This window comes from Numenius arquata, chromosome 2, assembly GCF_964106895.1.
Source record: "Numenius arquata chromosome 2, bNumArq3.hap1.1, whole genome shotgun sequence".
NCBI classification, from domain to species: Eukaryota; Metazoa; Chordata; class Aves; order Charadriiformes; family Scolopacidae; genus Numenius; species Numenius arquata.
This window is the reverse complement of record NC_133577.1, coordinates 108,093,163-108,115,766: the sequence shown is the minus strand read 5'-3', so window position 1 is coordinate 108,115,766 and position 22,604 is coordinate 108,093,163. Positions and strand designations below refer to the sequence as shown.

Here is a 22,604-nt window from a genome sequence, read left to right as displayed (position 1 = left end):
AAAATGGTTGTGGGAGGTGAGCGTAGTCTCAGTGTTCCTGTAGCGGGCTGAAACACGTGGCTCGTCTCAGAAATCACACCAGGAAATTGAGTTTCTTGTGGTTTTAATTCCGGTAAAAGCGGTTTTGCGAGTTGATCTTCACCTCGCCGCGGGTGGCGAGCCGGGACACGGCAACGGCCGGGTCCCACGCAGGTGCCCGCCAGCACAAGTTGCCGCAGGCGCTTCCGTTCACCGCGGTGCGGAAAAACACACACGGGGGCTTCTCTCGCCCTTCGTCCTTTCACACCTTTTGCCCCCAAAGTGCCCTTCCTCCTCCCAGGGCGGTGTCCAGCAGCGCGGGCCCTCCCTCCCCCCGTGCGCATGCGCGCGGCCCTTCCCGGTTGCTATAGCTACCGCACACGCCGCCGCGGCCTGGAGCGGCCCGGCGGGAGACGTGAGGGGAAAGTAACAGACGCGGGGCTCCGAACGGAACAAAACTCGGCCCCGGGTCGCGTCGGCAGCCCGCCGGCCCCCGCTGCACCCCGCGCCGAGGGCGGCTGCCCCGGACGGACGTCGGGGGGCTCGGGGCCGGGGGGCTCGGGGCCTGGGGGAGCGGCCCAAGCGGCCTCAGGTGGCGGTGGGTGTTTGCCCGGGTGGGCGCTCTGTAAGGAGTCACCCCTTTGGTGACTGCCGGGAGCTTCTTCCCCTTTGTTTTTGGTTGGTTTGTTTTGGTTTTTTTTCGTTAATACGGGATTTGGATTCTTCCAGCCCATATCATTTCAGTGACAGCAGGGAAAACCTTAAAGGTGTGCTGTCTGTGAGTAATACTCCTCTGTAAATTCTCTATATCTATATGAAGTACTCATCTACGTAAATAATTTATCTCTATATTCTTTATATCCACATGAGAGTGATGTTGACTGGCTGCTCCCAATGTTGTGAAGTATTATTGCTTTTAAAGACAAATGAGAAGACATTAAATGTTTTGCTTTTGGTGGAAGCGAAGACCATGCTATTCTAAATAGGCTCTTGGGGAACAGATACAGAAAAAGCTTTTCAGCTCTGTATAAATGGATCAATTTGATTTAAAATTATGCACTTGCAAATAAATGCATTTCCTTACTCTAAAAAAATTGTAATATGAATGACTTTATGTGGTGGCAGTATTACATTAGATATCTCTCTTAAAAATGTATATTTCAGCTTTCAAATAGACTGACTGTCTTTCCAGCTCAAAAATCTATGATTATTCGGTGTTGCAGTGTTTCAATAAAATCATCTCAGGGTAAACTCGAAAGAGTTATTTATTTGCTTATTTTGAGAAGCTTATCAGGAATTAATTTTGGTTTTATTTTTAGGAAGCATGGTTGAGGATAATGAAACTCTTAGGAGGACTAGAGCTAACTTTGATGAAACTATCCAGTCTGAGAAGTTGTTTCTTGATCAGGAACATTTTCCTGGGAAAGCAGTTCAACAGGATTACCACATGCCTGATCTCATAACTGTCAGAGTACAAACAGGTAAATGCTGTTTCTACATGTGTATCGATATTTATTAATCGTGCTCTACTCTCAGTCTTTTACTAAAAGAAACAATATCTCTATCAACTTCCATTTTGACAGACTCTGATTCATTCCAAGATGTAATTGTAAAAATTGAAAGACCTACCTATCAGAAACCATTTCTGGGTGGATTTAAGAACGTGGTAACAGGAGTAGAATTTCATAATGCAGGATCACAAACGATACCCAAAAAACGACCTGACAAAGGAATTCAGTTATTTTGTAGGGAAACACAGGTAATGGCTTTGTACTGTCTTTTTAGAGTGTTGTTTTTGCCAAATGGAATAGGATGTTGATACAATTATTTCCAATAGGAATGAGGAAGTAGATGAGAAATAAGTGTGCACTTGGAACTATTTAGTGAATGAATATCATTAGTCTTGTGACTTTTGTTACAAATAGCTAATTTTGCCACTTACTGTAATGAGGGGAAAAAAAAATATCTGTATGCTTTTTTATAATGACATGCATTTTTTCCCCAGACGGTTTTTGAAAAAAATAAGCCACAACAAACAAGAAATACAACATCAACACAGATGACTAAAATTGGCGTGTATGTGTCAAACGTGAATGACAGACTAATAATTCCTGGAAAGTATCTTACAGCTGAAGAATACCATAAACGTAGACTGGAAGCAGTAAGTTCTTATCCGTTTGAAACTATCTGTAAAGCAAAGTATTAAGAAGGTTATCTGAATATTTAATGAGTGTTCAGAGTCTTCAAAGAGTGAATTTAAAAGTGAACTGCAAAATATCTGCTCAATCTTCACATTTTGTAATCTTTCAGATCTGCGGGAACTAACTGTGTGTTTACTCTGTTTTTAGCCGTATTTGAGACCTTGCAATTTCTCAAATATTAAGAATTCTGAATTTCCTGTTTTCTGTCTTGCATATAGAACATTAGGGATTAAAACAGGCTTGTCCCTCTGGCATTCTTACTGTCTCTTTGGAAGAACCTAAGCTACATGCTTAATGATTGGCCTCAAATGGCTGAAGTCCTAGGTTAGGATTTAGGAGACCTGCATTTAACTTTTGGGTTTTGTGTTTTCTGGGGTTGTTTGTTTGTTTGTTTTAACAGACTTGATAGGTTACCTTTGGCAAACTGATCTGTTTTGGATTGTGTTCAAGCTGCCTGCTTTGGCATTAAGGTAGAACCTGGCTATTCAAACACGTGAGATGGGTCTGTGGGGTTTTCTGATGCTCTGGGTGGCCTCATGCCGGCAGTTCCAGTGACAAATTCTGTATGTTTATTGTGCAGAGCATACCATGTAGGCATTCCAAAGTGCTTTTTGAAAACAACATATTCAGTGACTGCACATCTAACTTAAGTATGCCCAACATCATGTGAGGTGGGGCGCTGCTTTGTAAATGCTCTAGTTATTAATTTGTTCCCTTAAAATAGTCTGAGTGTAACTAAATGGAGAAACAGTTGATTCCTCAGGTGTCTAATAGGATAATTGCATTGACATTGTTGGTAAGATGCTTTGAAATCTTCTGGATAGAAGTCTTCTGTAAGAACTTATTTGGTCAGCATTTGCTGATGTCAATAAGCATCTTGTAGAAGCGGAAGCCAAATAGGTAACTGTTTCCTCAGGACTACCAATATGTTTTACTGTGATCATTAGTGTCACTTATTGAAATGAGTAATGTATCTATAGGCAATCTATAATGCACAGTAGAGAGACATCAACTTGGTGTTGGTTCAAGTTGAAGGATTTGCACAGTGCAGTGTAGTTCCATATTGAAATAGCAGCTGAAGACATATTCAAAAGTGTTGTTAGGTGCAGATATCTCTAGAGATAGTATAACTGTATTAGTGTAGTTTTGTGCTTGATAGCCTTCACCGCTGAACAGTGGTTATTAGCTCGTGGTATTGACCTGGCTAAATTGCTTATGGTGGAAGTGTTAACTCAGCTGGCAGCAGCTCAGGCTTGTGCGCTCTGCTCCCTTGGCGTACTATAGACATTTTCCTAGCCTTTAACAGTCACCGCTTTGGAAGGTGGACTCTTAATTTTAAGTTCTGTCATAACAGCATTGGCAACTTCACTTTCATTATTTGTTTACAAGTGAAGTGCAGTTGATTTTGTGTGTATTTGTGTTGATTTTTGCATTTAGAAATTTAAAAGAAATTTTGCAAATATGTGTCTACATTCCCAATCTAAACGCTATATAAAAGGATAGTAAAATGAGGACCTCTCCCCACAAAGCTTAAGAGAAAAGAATAAAAACAATACATGGCAAAAGGTGTTTTTCAAGGAGAGATTTGAAAAAGAAAAACAGATTTTGTATTTGCAGTTTATGCTTTAACTTGATTATGTAAACCTCATTTCTCCACTCTACTCACTGATTAAAACACCTGCAGTTACTTAAATAAGTCAGCATACAAGTGTTTTGACTAATAGTACATGACTGTTTAGATCATGTACGATGTCAAACACTCAAATTAATACAACGAATCTTAGAAAATGTAGTTAAGTAGCTAGAAAAAAATTATGCTGTATTGTTTTAAGTTCATGATTCTTTGGTATTGTATCACATATAGGTAATAGTATTACAGAAATATTTCCGTCGTTGGCTTGCTATAAATGTAGTACAAAATCTGAGAGAAGAAAAGAGGTTAAGGCTGGCATGGGAGGCACAAGAAGAGTTACGGAGAAAGAAAGAGAAAGAAGAAAAACTGAGAAGGGAGCATGAACGAAGACTGCACCCTAAAACAAAAGATGACTTTGAGCTACTGTACCATGCTCTAGAATGTAAGTATTTTTTTTCCTTAAAGGGGTACTCTTAAACCAGCAAAAGAGTACAGTTCATTTAAAACCAACTCTTCTAGTTTTGACAAGTTTCTATATATACTTCCTTGATATTTTCTTTGTGACTTACAGTGGAATTTATTTCATTTTTAACGAATTATTTGGCTTTCATATATTTCTGGAAGCAGAAAAGGCCTTGATTCTGTGTAAGCACTGTTAACATAGTGATGTTTTAGTTATTGCTATCAACACTGTTTTCATCACAAATCCAAAACATAGTACCATCCAAGTTACTATGAAGAGAATTACCTCTATCCCAGCTAAAACCATCACACCTTTTTAGGACATAATCAGCTTGTAGACTAATGCTATTTGGCAGGGCTTTTGTGGTTTGTTTGGTTTGTTTGGTTTTTTTTTTTTTCATTCATAATATTAAGGTCAGCTAGAGAACAGGAACTGGAGGGTTTTTTTGTATCAGAGTTACTTTAATCTTGTTACTCCACATTTAGGATGCTGAAAATAATACCATGAAGAAAATACTGTTAAGATCAATCATTCATCATTTAATATTGATATTTTTTATGATGGATTAAATTTTTCCCCAGAATTTTACAATATAAGGTTATTCCTTTTGACCTAGTTGTCTTCTCCTTCTGCTTTTTCTCCTTTTAAATTTATTCCATGTTTCACAAAACTGTGTTGTCAAAATTTAAAAATTTTTTTTTAGGCAAGCACCCCTATACTTTCCTGGAAAAATAAGGTGAATACTGCAGATAATTGTCATAACTTACAAGAGAATAATGTTGCAGATCTAACAAAAAACCTAGACTATGTTCTTTTGGAAAATCAAAAACAATAGAAAGCAGTGGACTTTTACCAGCATATAATGAAACTGCAAGAGTTCTTTTTAAAATGTCTCCTTTTAAGCAAGAGGCTTGCACTGTGACTTGTAACAACTCATGTTATCTAAGGCTAAAGTGCTTGCTTATGGTGTAACTCTGGTGGTTTGGACATTACTGTCCCTTTAGCAGAACTGGCCTAATAGATTACCTGCTTCATTACAAAGCCACCTGACCTACCTTAAACCATCCCAGATATTTCTTCCATGGTAAACAGAGCATGAATTTGGTGACGTGTGTTATTCATAGAGCTCAGGACCATAATTCACGAATTCCCGGGTTATATGCTAATCTTTTCATACTGTCCTACATTGTGTGGCATTGAATAAATTGCTTTGTTTGAATGTATAAATGATTTATAAATGTTACTGTGTGACAAATACAAAAATTATTACTGGTCTTCAGAATTTTGGGAATTCTGTCTTCATGAGATTTGTGGTTTGTTAGGGGTTGTTTCCCCTGCCTTTCTTTTTCTTCGTGGGTAGTTAGCATTTCACTTCACAAGAATCAAGCCCTTTTAAAGGTGTGTCAGATTAGGTAATCAAAAGCCAAGGTATCAAATAATAATTTTTTTCCTCTCCACTTATGGCAAGTGCTACTACTTGGTGTCTGATTTCCTGCAATATTTTCTTTAAAAAATCTGTTTCCTAGCTAATGTGCTATCAAATATATGATCCACTTTTTATTAAAGCATGATGAGTCTTATTTGCAATAGAAACAACAAAGCTGAGTTAAAGTTGCGAATGAGTGCTGAGATTCCTAGTATTTATACATTTAAAATTTATGGTTATATAAGTGCCTCTTTTGCTTAATTTAATGTCATTGGATTCATAAATAATAAAACTTCCAGTTTTGCATGTTCAGGAATTTAATATCTAGGCAACCTGAAAAAGCATGTGCCACTTCAAAACCGGAACAGAACAAACCCCATTATTTGAAATATCTTTTTAATATTTTCTTAAAAATAACGGTCTGGTATCAATCTTTTTGGTTTGTTTTTGTTTACCAGTGTTGACTTGTTGCTTCTCTACATGGAGACTTGCAGTCATGCTCTTTATTTTAACAGAGCTTAGTGGTTCTAGGAAGTTGGGGTTTTTTTCTACCTGCATCTGAGACTACTTTTACATTCTTATAGTGTCAACAGTCTACACGAGCTAAATCATTGTGACAGTAATAGAATGAGACTATTGTCCTCTAGAGATCTGTGAAGGTTATTGCTGCTGATCACAACAGGGGGATACTATTACAGGGTCAGGCAGCACAAGCAATTCCTCTTGGTACAAAGACTTGCCTGTTGACTGTATGGTGCAAATGAGATGTATCTATATCTTCAGTGTGCCCGCATATAGTCACATTGATTATTTATTTGAAAAGCACGAACTACTTTGTTTTATAAAAACTGGAATAAAAATTATAATGAGAAAATGTCTGTCTGTAAAACAGATAATCTGAGAGGAATGTTTTTAACTTGATTGCATGTATATGGTGAAACAGAAGGTAAGTATTGATGTAAATTGACAGCTTCTTCATTTCTGGAAGTACAAAATTGCTTACTGTATTTATTAGCTCTGCCTTTGAAGTTGCTGCCCCCTTCAGGCATATACAGCTACATGTAAATTAATTCTATACAGTGCTTTTGTTTGCTGAAATGGCTTTATTTAAAAGTATATCTTTGGGTACTCAGAACTTGTCAGACAGCTGTCACATTAATATCAAAGCTTGGAGAGCCTTAAGGAAATGAATTGAAATATTTTGAAACAGAAAACATAAGGTATTGTAGATAAGGAAGCCACAGGCAGAAAAGAAACCTTCCTCCTTTCCCTCCCCCTGCCTCTAATCTTACCTGATAGAGGATGTTATAGGCTTTTTCAGTAAGTGTGCACAACATATTGGATTGTTTTCTTTTACGCTGGGTTTTGCTTTTGCATAACTGTTCTGGAACAATAACACCCTTTTGAGATATTATTCAGGAGTGTTGAAGTTTTGGATCTTATAAAATACCCCACAAAAAATACAGAGATATTTGAAATGAAACAGGCTCTTCAGAGAAGCCAGGAGCTGTTACAATGTATGCAAAGGAAAACACTATTCACAGAATTTGATTTTACTAACAGTTTTCTGTAACAATATGTAGTCTGTTCATCAGACTATCAGCAGTTATAGTCAAGAAATGGGTACTACAAAACAAAAACTGTGATAGACACCTATCTATACATCTGTACGTTTCTGTCATTAAGTAGTCTAATTTATAAGTGCGACAGGTACCTGTGGTTTGGTGATTTGACCATAAGAGTCAGAAGGCCAGATTCTTACACAGCATGTACTGATTCACGTGTTGCTGTCACTACCACCATGTGGTTTGCATGGCAATTCCTTCCATCTGAAAGGTTCTGTTATAGAAGAGGAAAAGGAGAGTAAAGCAATGACTGTCTAATTATTAATGCGCATCCATCTGCCTTAGATGGCAAAAGATGATACCACTGAAATATTCAGTGTAAGACCTGGAGTGCTAAATGTGACTGTCAGTCATTTTATCTCAGTTTTGGAGGACTTCAAGCTTCTTTAGATTTTACTCACTTATGCAGAGAGAAGTAGTAATATTCTCAACACTGAGTACTGGTGGTACCACAGTAAGATGCTGTCCTTAATCTGTTGAGATTGGTATATTTCCTTGTGACTTTGAGCAATTGTTTAAAAAGTTCCTATTGCTCATGCCTTTTGGAGCTATTTGAGACTCAAACAGTTAGTTTAGTTATTTTAGATGCAAAATTTTGAAGAAATCATTTCATCATACGTTTTCACAGGAGCTAAATTCTTTTTCTCACATAGAGCTAATTTTTCTCCTAACCAGTCTTTGAGTTTGGAGTATGAATTGGCAGTTTGGAATTGATGTGCGCACACATACTCTCACAGAACATCTGTATAATTTACATTGATTTTTGTCCATTTTGCCTGTGTTGAAAATATGCATAACAATGAATTCCCGAACATAGAAACTGGCTTTTAAGAAATATTAAAAAATAATTGTTATTTCTTAAGTATGAAAGTAGAAGGTTCACTGGAGAAGGTCTTGTAAAAAATACCCCAAATGTTTGTATCCATAGTATGGAGGCAGGAGGAGACTGAACGGATTAACAGAACTTTTACTGGAGCTGAAAGAAAGGCAGCGTTTTGTGGACTTCTGGAACGAGAGGTACAGCTGATTGCTTCCATTGGGAAACACAAACTAAATGCAGATGAGGAGAATCAACAAAAAGCAATATTGCGCTTTCTGGATAAGGTCAGTGATGTAACTTTAGGCTGTACGTAAAGAATACCAAAGTACAGGAGCAAAAAAGACAACTGCAAAACTGCCTGCCAAAAGTAACTTTTGTAGTTTTAGCAGTTAATCATGTGAATGTTTATGTTATAAATATCCAAATTATCTAGTCGTTCATGTCAGTACAATTCAGTAAATTTCTTTTTCCAAGCTGAGAATTTCTTAGCTCTCTGACTGATTGAAGGACAAACAGACTGTCGTCCTTCATTAAGGACTGTCACCTGAGATTTACCGTAGACACAGGTAGTTGTGTATATATAATATAAAAAAATAGCACTGACTGGATGAATTTTGTATTATGCAACTATTCTGCATAGAGAACATGATTCTGATGGCACTGTTAACAGGTTTAAAGGCTCAAATTCTAACAATTTGGAATGGTTAATTTGAGGTTATAAAACATGAGGATATTGCATACCATTCTGTATTTTGTATTGTATGCATTACAGTGATGTAGGAAATTATGCTCTTTCCTAATCTGTTTTTGAAACTTTAAAAATCTGCCTATTGGCTACTCTTTCAAAGATACTCAGTTTCATAATCAAAACTAAGGACTAAGTGGTCATCCCTCTGGTATATTCTGTTCATTGTTCTCTGTAGTGGAAAGTTTGCTATTGCATTTAAACTTAAATGCAAATGTTTAAGCAAGTATTTGTAAAATTAAACCTTTTTTCTGCAGAATGGATTCATTGATTCACTTTTTTCTTCACTCAGAAATGTTATCCTTCAGGAACTAGATTTGTCATTTGTTTCTCCATTGAGTGCAAGCCTTTGATCATCATATCCGTCTTTAAAGAAAGCATTTATTCTGTTTTCACACACAGGGTAGGAACCCAGAAGAGCTTTGACTGAATCTTGTATCACATTGAGCTCTGTTATTAATTCACTAGTTTCAGTTGTGTTAGAACTTTGAGATTTTATTCTTGTATAATCTTGGGGATGAAATGTAATGTAAGTGTTTTTCAGGCTTTCATCTATAAAACAAAGATGAGAACTCATTCATACACAAAGATGATTTAGAATGGCATTAGATTCAATGGCACCTTAATGTAAAATTAAAAAAAGGTCCTTTTTAGGTAGATATGTCAGCAATCCATCCCCCCAGGAAAAAAGAAATAGTTTATTTTCTGGCTGTTTTCATAGTATGGGACATAATATGAAAAGAAATACTGGAACAGAAATAGTTTTTTTGCTATCTAATTTTTTTTTTTCAATTTTGATTATTTAGTACTCAAAAGTAAAAATAGCAGTTTTGTCCAAAAGAGACTTTTTTCATTTTTTTTTATTACTGACGTATGGGAACTGGACTGTAAAAAATGATTTGATAAATTCTATTACCTTTCTTCATTACAACAAATTACTTATCTGAAATAGTGGGATTGTTACCAAGTTTATTGCTGTGGCATGATTGTATTCTCCGTTACTGCTTTTGAGAATGCAAAAAACCAGAAAACTAAATACTTAAGAATGATATCAAAACCTTGAATCATTTCTATGTTAAATGTTTGCTTCTACTATTTACAATCTATTCTGTTATTTTCTCAGAAAAAGAAACCTGGAACAGTCAAAGTAAATATATTTGTCTCCTAACTGAGTCTCTATCTTTATTTTTCCCTTAAGGGCTGCTTTTCAATGTCCTACCCTATATAGATTACTTCCAGTATATATTCTCACAAGTTGTACGGTTTTCTTACATCTATCAGAAGCACAGCGTTCTTCACTACCTACAGTTAACTACATTTTAAACTCTATGACATTTGTTGTTGGAGTGCTATAGATTACTCAGTTACTTCTTGAACTTTGAGCTGGTAGTGTTAATCTGGACACTGGCCAATTAAAGTTGAAATAACACCTTTCACATCTGAAGATTGCAAGCATTTCACTTTGCTGCAATAGCCAAAATTCTATGAAACTTGCTTCTCCATGGAAACCTTTGTTCCATTCTTCGCTACTTTAAGCATGTACTTCCTCATGTGTGTGTGTGTTTACAATGGTTGTCACTGGTTGTGTGTGGACTACATTCTAGGGGGTTCTTTTTTATGCTGAGCTCATTCTTCTTCAGGATTTGTATTTTGAAGAGGAAGTACTTGATTGAGCTTTTATACAGCAGTCATATTTTCCTAAAGGAATTTGTGTAATTGTTAACTGTCACCGAGTTCATACCTTTCATGCTATGTGCTGTTTCTGCACCCATTCTATGGATTTATTTTTTTTTACTTTTCTTATATTTTTCTCTCTGTGTCTGTGCTGGTGTGTTTTTCTCCTCAGGTGTTTTTTTTCTGCTTTCATCCATTGGCAGCAGAGTGCAGTTATAGTAGTCCTGCTCTCTGAAGTAATACAGATAACAGGATTATTGTAAATTCCACAGCACTGCCAGCAGACTAAAAGGCAAGAAAAATCTGGCAAAAAAAATCTCAAAGTTTTGGTTTTCTCACATCAATCTTGAATACATGAAAGTAGTCCTGTAATGAGAGAGCTTGTGATTCTTTCTGAAATGCTGGAAATCTTCATATTGATAAGACCTCTGCATTATTTTTTTCAGTAAAAAGCTGTATGATTTCTTTTTTTAAAAAAATTATTTTATATAATACCCAGTTATGATTAGGTAGTAAGAAAAATTACAGAAGTTACAGATATGATATATTGCTTTGAATAATGTAAACATCATAATATAGTTGGTCTGTGTTAAGGGTCATTTGCAGAGTGGAGTACCAAGACTGCTAGCTCATATATGGGTGGTTGCAAATTTATCAGAAGAACCTAGTTTTAATAACCATTTCCTAGGTTATAAAAACTTAGTAACCTGCCCATTGAGTCTCCCTAGCATAAGCAAATGATCTTTCGGTCTTATTATAAGTGATTTCATTGAAGAGGATCAAATATAAGTACTGAATTAACTACTCTGTGGAAAACAGTGATTTTTGCCAGTCTGCCACACAAAGGAGTTACAGCATGATACGGCTTCTAAGTTGGTGGAAGGTTTTTTTTATTGGTTGCTTTACTTCTTGTGTTTTGTTTTGTTTGTTTTAATACTTCTAGTACTATACAAAATAGTGAAACAAAGTCATGAAGTTACAGTAGAATGCTCCCTTTTTATGATAGAGAGAAAATTGTCTCCTCTGAGTTTTTCAGAAGTTCAAATATTTCACTAGAACTAAGAGTTATTTTTTATTAATGTCTGGTTTTTCTATTGCATTTCTTAATCAGTTTTGGCTCTGAATTGTGACTTCTGATTAACAGTATCTCCTTTAATTGGAGTTCTACTCCCACTGATAATGTAATTAAATGTCAGTTATTCAGTGTTAAATCTTTTTCTCAATTATTTTGTCTTTTTTTGCTTACCTAATTCTATAATTTATTTATTTAAAAGTGAGGAAAGCTCTGTTTTGATTGTGGTGGTGACTAATCATATCTGTTCTGACTATCTAATATGCTTGGTATTTTTATGACTTATCACCATAGCAAGCCTGTATATTTGGTCAAAATAATGATTACGTCAATGCTGGGGTCACATCCAGAAAACCAGTAGGTATATGAATGCTGCATGAACTGTTACTGTAGTTAACTCACACTGAGAGTGCAAAGCGAAGTTCACGAGTGTTTGTGAATGCTCAAGTTCCAAATACAATGAAAGAAAATAGTTAATACACAGAATGAGGTTCCAAATAGCTGTCCCAATTAAGGAAAGGGAGTGGAGTTCAGTAATGAACTGGGGAGAGGGTTTTGAATACTATCTTTCTATTGGATTTAGGTACCTACCTCCCTATGAAACTGTGTGGTTTGCAACCAAACCCAGTCCTCTTGAAAGAGGAGAATTGTTGGACTTTTCAGACTGAGTGGGTCAGCTGACACCTTATAACTTCTCACTGTCTGTAGAAGCTAAAGATGTGCAAAGAGACAGTTGAAGTATAAGGCATATGGTATGTGGTTAAGTTAGCAAACAAGAAGCTAGGTGAAGTATCCAGTAAGCTGTAAACTCATACTCTGCCTTAGTCAGGTCTAACAAAGTCTATGCCTTCTATCCATCTATAGGTAGCATAAATAGAACAGTTCCCTGGAGATGTTTTGTACTTCAGTGGATTCTGAAGCCTTAAATTTGCAATCTTCACACAGTCAACAGTTCCATTGATTTTTGCTCATAGTTTAGACAGACTTATGACTGCAAGATGAAATACAGAGCAAATGTATTCTAACACTACTGTCAGTAAATTCATTTTAAAGAAGTAGAGCATATCCCTGTAGGAGAATATTATTTACTTTTAATATACTGCAAGTCAAAATTTTCATGACCTGCAACTTTAAACAAAGCATGCAATTGAATACTTGCTCTGGTGGAAAAGGTACTGTATAAATACTGATAGTAGAATTAGCCTTTTGTATTAGTCAAGCATTAATGTTAAGTACCTATTTCACCTCTGGTGAAACTTGATGTAACATAATGCACTCGTTCAGCTGGTGATCAGATTATAATAGCTCAGTTATATAAATTGCTTCTGCAGTGTGCACAACCTAAGAGGTGGAGAGCATATGATGGAAGAGTCACTGAAATGGATACACAGTACACACTCCGCGCCAGAGAGCTATTTGAAATCTACCGCAGCATTAGCATGAATGACATCCCGAAAGAGGAGAGGATAGATGTGCTGTTAACACTCAGACATACAGTAAAGGTATGCTTTATTTTTCTATTTATGCTTAGTTTGAAGGTGTACTTCCCAAAGATACTGTCACTTATTTATGTTGACAGATAAGCAATACTTCTGGCAGACAGGTGCCAGGATGATCAGCTTGCAGCAAGAGAGAGCCTAGTGTACCACCTGCCATGAGGGTGTAATTTCCATTTTAGATACACTCTAAATTCATATTTCACTTTGATGTCCACATTTTTCTTCAACTTGTGTTAGAATTTTAACCTCATGATTTCAGACTTTTTTTGTATATTAATACATAATACAATTTTAGTATAAAGTTTAACTTATAACAACTTGATTAAAACCATGGCAGAGATGTTAGTGGATATTACTTTTTTTTTTTTCCTCAGTTCTTTGAAATGCCTGTTTAGAACCTTATGTCTCTGTTGGGTTACCAGTTTTATGGGTGGCAAATACTAGTTTATTTTTTTTGCTTTGCCCCACACCCCACCCCCACTGCTGCTGCCAGTGTTCCCAGTGAATTAGAAGCTGGTTGCATTTCTTTCAGTCTCTCATATTTGTTTCACTTATTATTGTTCTTGTACGTGAATAAATATGAGTTTCAAGGTACTTTCAGGATGATTGTCATCAAACTAGAATAGAATGCTGCTTCCTGGTCTCTTTTTTTTTTTTTTTTTTTTTTTTTTAATAACACCTTGCTGTTTGCTTTTTACCAGAATTGATCAGAATTTTTTACCAGCATTTGATCTAAAGCCAATACAGCATTGGGAGCACTGCTGGTTTATGAACTCCTGCCCGTTTTAATACAAGTCAATATTGCTGTAGTGAACAAACTCTAGAATTTCTGTAAATTAGCACTTTATTTTAGGTGAGAGGACATTGAACTCATCCACCTCTTATGTCTCTCTGGAAAATCTCCTGCTAAGCATTTGAAATATTGATGTGAGTACTGCCCAAGAATACTCATGAAGTCCCCCATGCCTTCTCTGTAGTGGGTTTTTTTGTTTGCTTGGGTTTTTTATTTTGATTTTGGGGGTTTTTTTGTGGGTTTGTGGGGGTTTATTTAGCCATCTACTGTGTGTATACATTACACCTCTTATCACATAGCCAAAGGAAGCTCCTTAAGGAGATGTTTCTTGGGGCTTTTGGAGACTGAAAATTTTGCATGTGTTGTGTGCCTCTGCTTAGCATTTTTTTTTATGCCTCCAGGTTTACAGTTACTCACAGCTTTGGTATATGGTATATTGGTATATGGTATATGATATTTGGTATATCCCTTAAAGCGGAATCTGTAAGCATTCTCAGTTTTGTAGTTCTTTACATCAGTTTTCTTAGAGGTTATTTTCCTAAGACACTAAGGGGTTCTTCTATGAACATGTTCTTATGTGAACATACAGAGGTATGAATGATGATTGGCACAGAATCCGTAGTTTGCTTTTGTACTACATTAGAATTATTTTGTTTGTTTGCTTCCTTATTGTTGTGCAGTTTGTTTTCCTTTGCATTTTCTTTCAGGAACATGAATGTAAATTGACACAGGAAATAGTGGAATTAATTGACAGAGAAGTTGATCTTATGTCAAGAGAGGTGAAAGAATGCAACTTAGAAGGACTGAGGAAAAGAATTTGTACATTATTTCTTCAATACATTAAAACTCCGAAGTTTAACCCTGAAGTTGCTAGGATACTTAAGGTATTGTTCCTATTTTGCAGTCTAACATAGTGGCCATTGAACTAAGGATGGTGGAGAAGGGGAATGGAAAATAACGAAAGCTTTTTTGTTTTACATTTTGCTGTAGAATTGCTGAAAGAGTTCCTAAAGAAGTAAAATGTAGCAAGTACACAAGCTTCACACAAATAAACTTACATAATCACATAAGAAGCGTGGGGCATAGGTATGGGTATACGAACCTGCCGAGGGGCTGGTAGCACTGAGTGAGCCCAGGAACTCTATGTATGAAATAAAAAATCTGATAATTATAAATGGTAGATCTTATGGGATGGTAACAGTAAAATGTAATAGCAAATGGGGAACCAATAGAGAGAGCAATTGCCTTTTTTCCACTAGACAAGGGGCAGCATCCCATGCATCCAGAAATGAAGAACATTGTCATTGTCAAAGTGATGTCTAAAGACTTTGCACCTAAGCAAGAAATGTTACGAGCTTCTGTTGTACAACCAGTTGCTACTTCATGGGAAGAAGATATAGCTAGGAAGTGAAGAAAGTGGTAGACGCCACTCAAGTTTTGTGACTGTTTTTCTTTTCCGACTACAGATTACAATTAAATATATGTTTTAATATCATATATTGTTGCTTTAAAGAGAAACATGTATTCTGCATCTGTCAGAAGAAGATTCCTCTTACAGTGGTTGATGGTATCTCAGGAGTAGAGAATCTGTCAGAAAATGTCAGTCAGATTTAGAACTAACTAACAGTAATTTTGCACTAGATTTATGAACAGGGTTACCTAGATGTGTCATAGCAGAGACTAGAAAAGGGAGGTCTTTGTCTTCTGTAGCTTTTGGTTAACTGTACCTGGAGTTGAAGGCTGAATTGCACCTATATTTGTATTTGTGTCTTGTAACCTTCTGTAGACCACAAAAAAGATGGTAGTTCATCAACAGACATTCAAATTAACCAAATCCTTAGGGTACCTTAAACAAAAGGCAGATGACCACAATATGTAGCTGGATTATCAGAGTACTCAAACTACACAATTACAGACTTGGGTCCTCTGCACAGACTACATTATATTCTTTCCAGAACCCATGAAGCAATATGAGGATGAGGAGGTCATTAGCAAGTTTAGTTTATTTTCTTCCCCTATATTGTTTTTGGGCATGCGGCTCTGGTGATTTTATATTCTTATGCCAAAATATAAATATGCCCATGATCTCAAGGTTTTATCTTTGACATAAAGGGGAGATTCTATATGAAAAATTAAATGTGGAAGAATTAGTTTCTGTTTTCTCTGTGTTGTCATCTTTCCAAAATGCCTGACAATCTGCATCCATAAAAGTGCCAGCAAGAGCACTGAAGCATAATGTCTAGGATCTTCATATAGCTTAAAAATCTATTGATGGATTTATATAACTGATTTTAACTAGTAGAGTAAGAAAATACAATGGCTTTTGGTCTTCTATTTTGTTAGAAAAACCAAAACTTTTGGTTATTTTAAAATAAATATTACTAGCTTTTACGTATTAGAATACCTGTATTAGTATACGTAAAATGTATTCTAACAGTTAGGTTGACACACAAGTAATACAAAGATACTTTGTGGTAAATTAACTCTTTTTTTTTTTTTTAAATCTTTTAGGTTCCACCAGATCCCTTAAAGCTTTATAAAAATGTTAACTTCTGTCATGGCTGCGAAAGTTTCTTACCCTCTAATGAGTTTCCTGTTCCTGCTAATTCCTGCACCATTGGCAGATGTCGCTTGTGTTGCAAGCTTGATAATGAGGCTCGGCGACGAGAAGCATTTTTGAAGTACAAACTTATCTTAGAAAATCTCAGAAAGTCTGAAGCTGATTATCAGGATGATGCTAAAATTGTTTTCTTAGTTCAGGTACTGTCTGAAAGAGCTTTGCTAGTTTTGGAAGCCAATGGCTTTGAGTATAATTTTTGCTTTGTTTTGTGTATGTTGTTGACAGGTTGAGAAATAGTTAAAAAGGTACAAAACCTCCTTCCTGTGATATGGGAAGTTCCATACCATAAAGAAGAAGCACTTGAGCTCTTGAAGTATAGCTGTACTTTCAAAAGTGGTTACAAGTTATACATTAACAGAAGGTAGAAGTCTAGCTGAGAGGTCAAAGAATCAGATGATCCAAATTCTTCTTCTGGTTCTGCTATGGCCATCCTGTTGCTTAAAGATATTAACATCATCTGTATAGCAATGATAATGGTTTTGTGACTATAGTATGGTTCAAGACATAATGCTAGTGAAACATTTTGAGCCCCTGTTATTTGGACTGTTTTAGTAATACAACTAAACTGTCTTGTTTTCTCAGAAGGGAAAAAATAAAGGCCCTGAGGTTTTCACATTCTTGTTCTATGTCAGTAGAATATCTGTATAGTTGGAAGATTTACTGGTTTGCATTTCTTAGGAGAAAGATTCACTAAATATTTTAATTTTCTAAATTTTTTGCCATCATCTGTAATCATCCGTAATCTTCTGCAATATTACTAAGTAGCTGATGTTTCTTAATAATCATTACCAGAACAGTTCAAAGAACTTCTTGCCTCTGTCTTCAGAAAATTCTCTCTTTTAGCTATTATTACTTCGTTAGCAAAAGAATTTGACATCCAATATCCACTGGGAAAGTTTTAAATCTGAGATAATTGCAAAGTGTTATTTACTGAAAATATTGAACAGCGGAGATTTATTTGGACTTTCTGAGATTTAGTAATAAAAATCTCTACAGCATCAACATTCATAGAATAGTTTTTTTTAACTGTATTTTCAATATGTCTGAAAAAACATCCAAGCAAACAAAAGGCAGTCATCAATATCCCACGGCTACCGAAACAAGCCATGCTGTGGTTTAGCACTCTGTCAATGTCAGCTGCCAAAAGGAAGGTTGGGATTCTTTAATTTTCATGCCTGTGTAAGAAGTATTATCAAAGAACCTGGATTTTGTAGATGTTGTTCATTCCTATTGGTTTTCACTTAAGCTGAAAAGATTTTGCCTGTGTCTAACTTAGTTTATCTTAATATGTCAGCATCCTCTAAAATCTTTTTTGAACCTGTCTCACATCACATCACTTGTGATGGCTGGTGGCTGTTGACACACTGCAATATGACTGCTTCTTAACTGCTGCTCCCGAAAGCTCTCACTTGCAGTTGTTTGTGGTTTTGCCACTGCAACATCTCTAGATACTGTGTCATTTCATCCAAATAAACTTCTTTTCTTTAGAGTTGTAAACATCTAAACAACAGAGGTTTATATCTTAAATCATTAATTGCCTTGGGTTTTTCCCTAACATTTCCTTAAATTATTAATTTTTTTCTGAGGTACTTGCTTTTTTCCCTTTCGCTTCCCAACAACTGTCTGTCGCCTTCTGCACTTATATCCAGAAAACAGCTCTGAGGCATCTAGAAATAAGTTCGGCACAACTAAAATACTTTTGCAGCAGCTATGACAGCTTCATTCATTGCCTTTTTTTTTTTTCTTTCATTCAAGAGACTGTGGTTATTGAGATTTAGTAGTGATTTCAGGTGGCTAGTAATAAATTAAACAAATTAAAATTGACAGAAATTAACCTTAGATATAGGTTAAAAGTACATTTAAAGCCTTTTTGTAAAGGTCTTTTAGTACAGACAAACCTATTCTTTTTTGTTAATACTGTAGCATAGCTACCTGATCTTATAATCTCATTTGGTAAAATGAGCAACAGTATTATGAGCACAATAAGCCCTCCATATGTCAACGGCAGAGGGAGGGGAAGAAAGAGAGCAGGCAGAGATTTGGGGTCTGTCCTAGGTGGGATTTTTTTCTTGTCTTAATTTCCTGCATTTTCCAGGCCAGATTATTCTGATTATATGTAAACTCTAATTTAGTAGCATAATAAGTCATTTATAGAATAACATTAATTCTGAATCCAAGAATGAAATAGGGAAGTCATCTCAGTAATGACAGAGATGGATTATTGTTATTAACCAAAAAAGGTCTGAACAGGCTTAAGCATGGTATATGAGAGAAAACATGAGATGTAAGAAGCTTTATAAGAGCAGTTAAGCAATCAGGATGTCAACAAAAGATATGAATTGCCATTGGCAGAGGCAATCAAAGTAAGAATGTTATGTTTTAGAGATGATACAAGAAAAATAAAGTCAATAATTCCCACACTATGCTGAAGAAAGATGTGTATATCTAGACATTCTTTAACCAAATGATTATATGAAATATGCACAGAAAAATTTTTTACTCAAAGCTTTATTTGGATTCTCATACAGTTACAATGCTTTTGTTATAGAATGAAACACGCTCCTTCCTTCTTAACCCTGTTCTCCATTTCAGCATCAAGATCTGCAGTACATGATTGAGAACATATGGGGCTGTCAGTCAGCTCTCAGTGCCTGCAGTGACCTCTATGATTTGGTTATGGTCAGATGGGATAAGCAGCATGAGTGGTCTCCATGGAACACTATTCTCCTCACTAAAGATGAGGCAGATGCACATCTTAAGCTGTGTAGCCTTGAGAAGGTAAAATTTGATGGGCTTAATTTTTTACAATATTTATGTTCTGTTTTAATAGAGTCCTGTGACTAGTGATATTTAGCCAAACTTAATCCTTACACTCATCCATGTTTAAATTGTCCCATTGTTACTATTTAAATTAGTGCATCTGTACTATTAAATGAAGCAGCCACTAGTCCAGAGGGCAGCTGGCATGTGCAACTCAAGTCCATGTACCTGAACTCTGTCTTGCCCTCATTCTCCGTCTCGAAATGCAAAAAGCTAAGTGGCCTCATCCATGCTTCCTACCAAGAGCAGTGCCATGCCTCTACTTTTCCCTCAGCTGAGGTCAGACGAGCTGGCCTGGATGAAAAACATACTAAAGACTAACCATGAATACTATGACAATTGTGTGCCTGTGCTCTTGCACATGCTCTGGCCTCGTTAGTTTCTGGCCTTAAAAATTTCTTGTCAAATAACAGAATGGCTCTTTGTCTAGAACTTAACCATTTGTCATAATAAAATTTGTCTCAATTTACTTTCTTACATAGATTTCATTTGAGTACCCCTGACAATGTAATCTTATAGTGGGCAATTAAGAAATTAAAACATAGTTGTTGTTCCAAATTTTAAAAAAAAACTTAGGAATTTGTTAAAGAAGTCATTGAAACAGTGTATTTTCACACCACTCTGCCCAAATTCCATATCTAAACATGGTAGTCTGGTAAATATCTTACTCCACTGGACATCATATGGTAGAATATTTAATTTTCTATGGCATGGGAGAATCGCGCGAGCTGTGTTTGTTCTGCAATTAGTAATGGATTATTAAACCTTTCATCTCTAGGCTATTGATTTATGTAAGTAGTGATCTGAGGTCATTGTTGTGTAGTGTCCTTTTGTTCAGCATGTTCTTGATTCAATTTCTGACACAATATGCGTGCATCACAAATGCAACTTCAGCTGTTACGCATTGCACTTCATTTTGGAAGTCTTAAGAGTATGTGATAACTAAACTGACAGAGCAAATGAATTGCTCCCTTGATGAAAGGTTTGCTTTGGGGGTGAAATATATCAATTAGGGAATTCTAAAGGTAAAAGGAATTCTACCATCCATGATATTTTTTGTGTGTGTGCCCAACTTGTGTCTTCAAGCAGACCCATGTTTATGTGAGCATTACCTTTAAAGGGTAAAATCAATATCAAGCTGGAAATTCCTTTGTTGACTCCTATGTCTCACTTTGAGTAAACAAGACTGTTCAGGCAGTCTGAATCTAGTGATGCTTCTCTACAGCCATGAATTTATGTTACTAGCATTCTGGCAGGCAGAGATTTTGATTATGTGCTTACCTGGTTTAACTTGGTAAGTCCAGATGTCGTAGTGAAAGAGATGCCATTAACTTGATTAGGTCCAGAGCTTCAGTGGAGATAGGAGATAGCCCAGAAAAGCAACAGGTAAAGTGTGCAAGCCTACCTAAAAGTTGTAGGGTATTTTCACTTAGGTCTTGCTACAAAAATAGACCAGCTATAGCGAGGCTCACATTTCTTCACTGGTAATGGCAAGGCTTTGTTTCAAAAAAAGAAAAAAAAAAAAAAAAAAAGTGTGAGATAAGGAAAATAAGGCAAAGTCAGAACGTCATAAATCGAATCATTGCTTCTCATTCACTGAAACAAAAAAAAAAGGGCCTCTTAAGCACTTTCTTTAATAACAATTATTCATATTCTGATTCTTGTCAAGGAGATCTCCTATAGTCATCACCTTGCAAATGTTGATATTTAGGCATTGCCTTTTTTAATTTTCAAAAGTGAGTACAAATGTTCTTACCGAAAAAGAAATAAATAATTTTTATCTTGAATGGATAAAAAAATGCTGGAAGTTTTTCTGTTTTTAACAGGCGACTAATATTTCACAAGAAGCTGTTAGCAATTTTCACTATTGGGCCATAAGGTAGCAGTATAGAACTACAAAATATTTCATTATGTATCATACACGAATAAATTATCTGGCTTGGTTTATTAAAGGGGAACTATTTATACTGTCTAAAATTGTAACAATGTAGATTGCTAGATATTTTAATTGTATTTAATGGGATTTGGATTTTTTTTTTTTTCCTTTCAGGCTTATGAAGAGGCGTTTATTCACAGAATAAATCATAAGCATATCCGGGCAAAATACTACTATGCTCAGATTCCAGCAATGGCATCATTTTTGCATAGGAGTGACAATCAGGCTAATGCAAATGAATTTTTAATAGCTACGCCTATTCCTACTGGTACAAAACCATAACTCTTAGGTGAAGTTAACTGAAGTTATAGAAGTTAACTGAATTATTGATTAATACAATTTCCTTGGTTTTAAAGAAATGTACTTTTTCATCAATACCTTAATTGTATTACACAGATCAAAATAAACGTCTAAGGATAAAATAATTTGACCTTGACCAGTCAGTATATCTGTATTTCATGTTTTGTAATCTCATTATTTAAAAAGTAAAATGTTGTTGATATGCTTTGCATATTCTAGATTTTTAGAGCAATGACTGTCTTTCTGTGTGTGCCTGTGTGGCTTGGAACATTGTGTATGTAGTGTAATATTCCTGTTGGGGGAATTTAGCTAATTCATTGTCACCTTTTAATTTGAAAAATAATACTATAAACACTGTATTAAATCTATTTCTCTTGTCTTAACCATACAAGGCAGAAACTTCCTCAAACCCTAAATTCCTACAGAACAACAGAATTGATATGCCCTTCCAAATGTAGCTGCTTTACCTTGCAGGCATTTGTGCAAAGGAATAACTTTACTTTTTATAGCTCATCTTGATGGTCATAGTCGGACTGCCAGCATGTAATTATTGTATCCAAGATCTTGAAATTATTGTAAATCAGATTTATAATTTGAAGTACACAGTGCAATGTTTGGAACATTTATTTTTTGAGGAGCTTGTGTTATCTAAAGTAGAAGTCAATTCTCTCTCAATTATTTCGTTATGTTTATGTTTGATTATAGTTACAGAGAAAAATATGATATGGTGTATATTCAGTAAAGCCCTACAGATAGTGCAAAGTTCTGCTCGAAACCTCTATTCTAGACATGGTTTTGACCCAGGACAAAACCTTTTGCTCTGACAAATAAAACTGCGTAGGAAAAAGCAGTAGCATTTACAAACTGAAATAAGCATATATTTGGCAGCAAACCCTTGGAAACTGATTGGACTCCCTCAACAAAACATTCACTGCAGAACCGGTATCTGACTGATCAGT

At 35.8% G+C, this 22,604-nt stretch overlaps 1 protein-coding gene across 1 annotated transcript; it reads left to right on the top strand.

The window, feature by feature from the left end:
• Nucleotides 1-1,342: 1,342 nt before the first annotated feature.
• Nucleotides 1,343-21,627, top strand: IQUB (IQ motif and ubiquitin domain containing). The gene is made up of 10 exons (XM_074167656.1): nt 1,343-1,499; nt 1,602-1,777; nt 2,024-2,179; nt 4,084-4,294; nt 8,295-8,470; nt 13,009-13,179; nt 14,677-14,853; nt 16,481-16,729; nt 19,182-19,367; nt 21,460-21,627. Exons 1-10 carry the CDS (start codon nt 1,343-1,345, stop codon nt 21,625-21,627), a joined length of 1,827 nt encoding a protein of 608 aa, XP_074023757.1.
• The last annotated feature ends 977 nt before the right edge of the window (nt 21,628-22,604 follow it).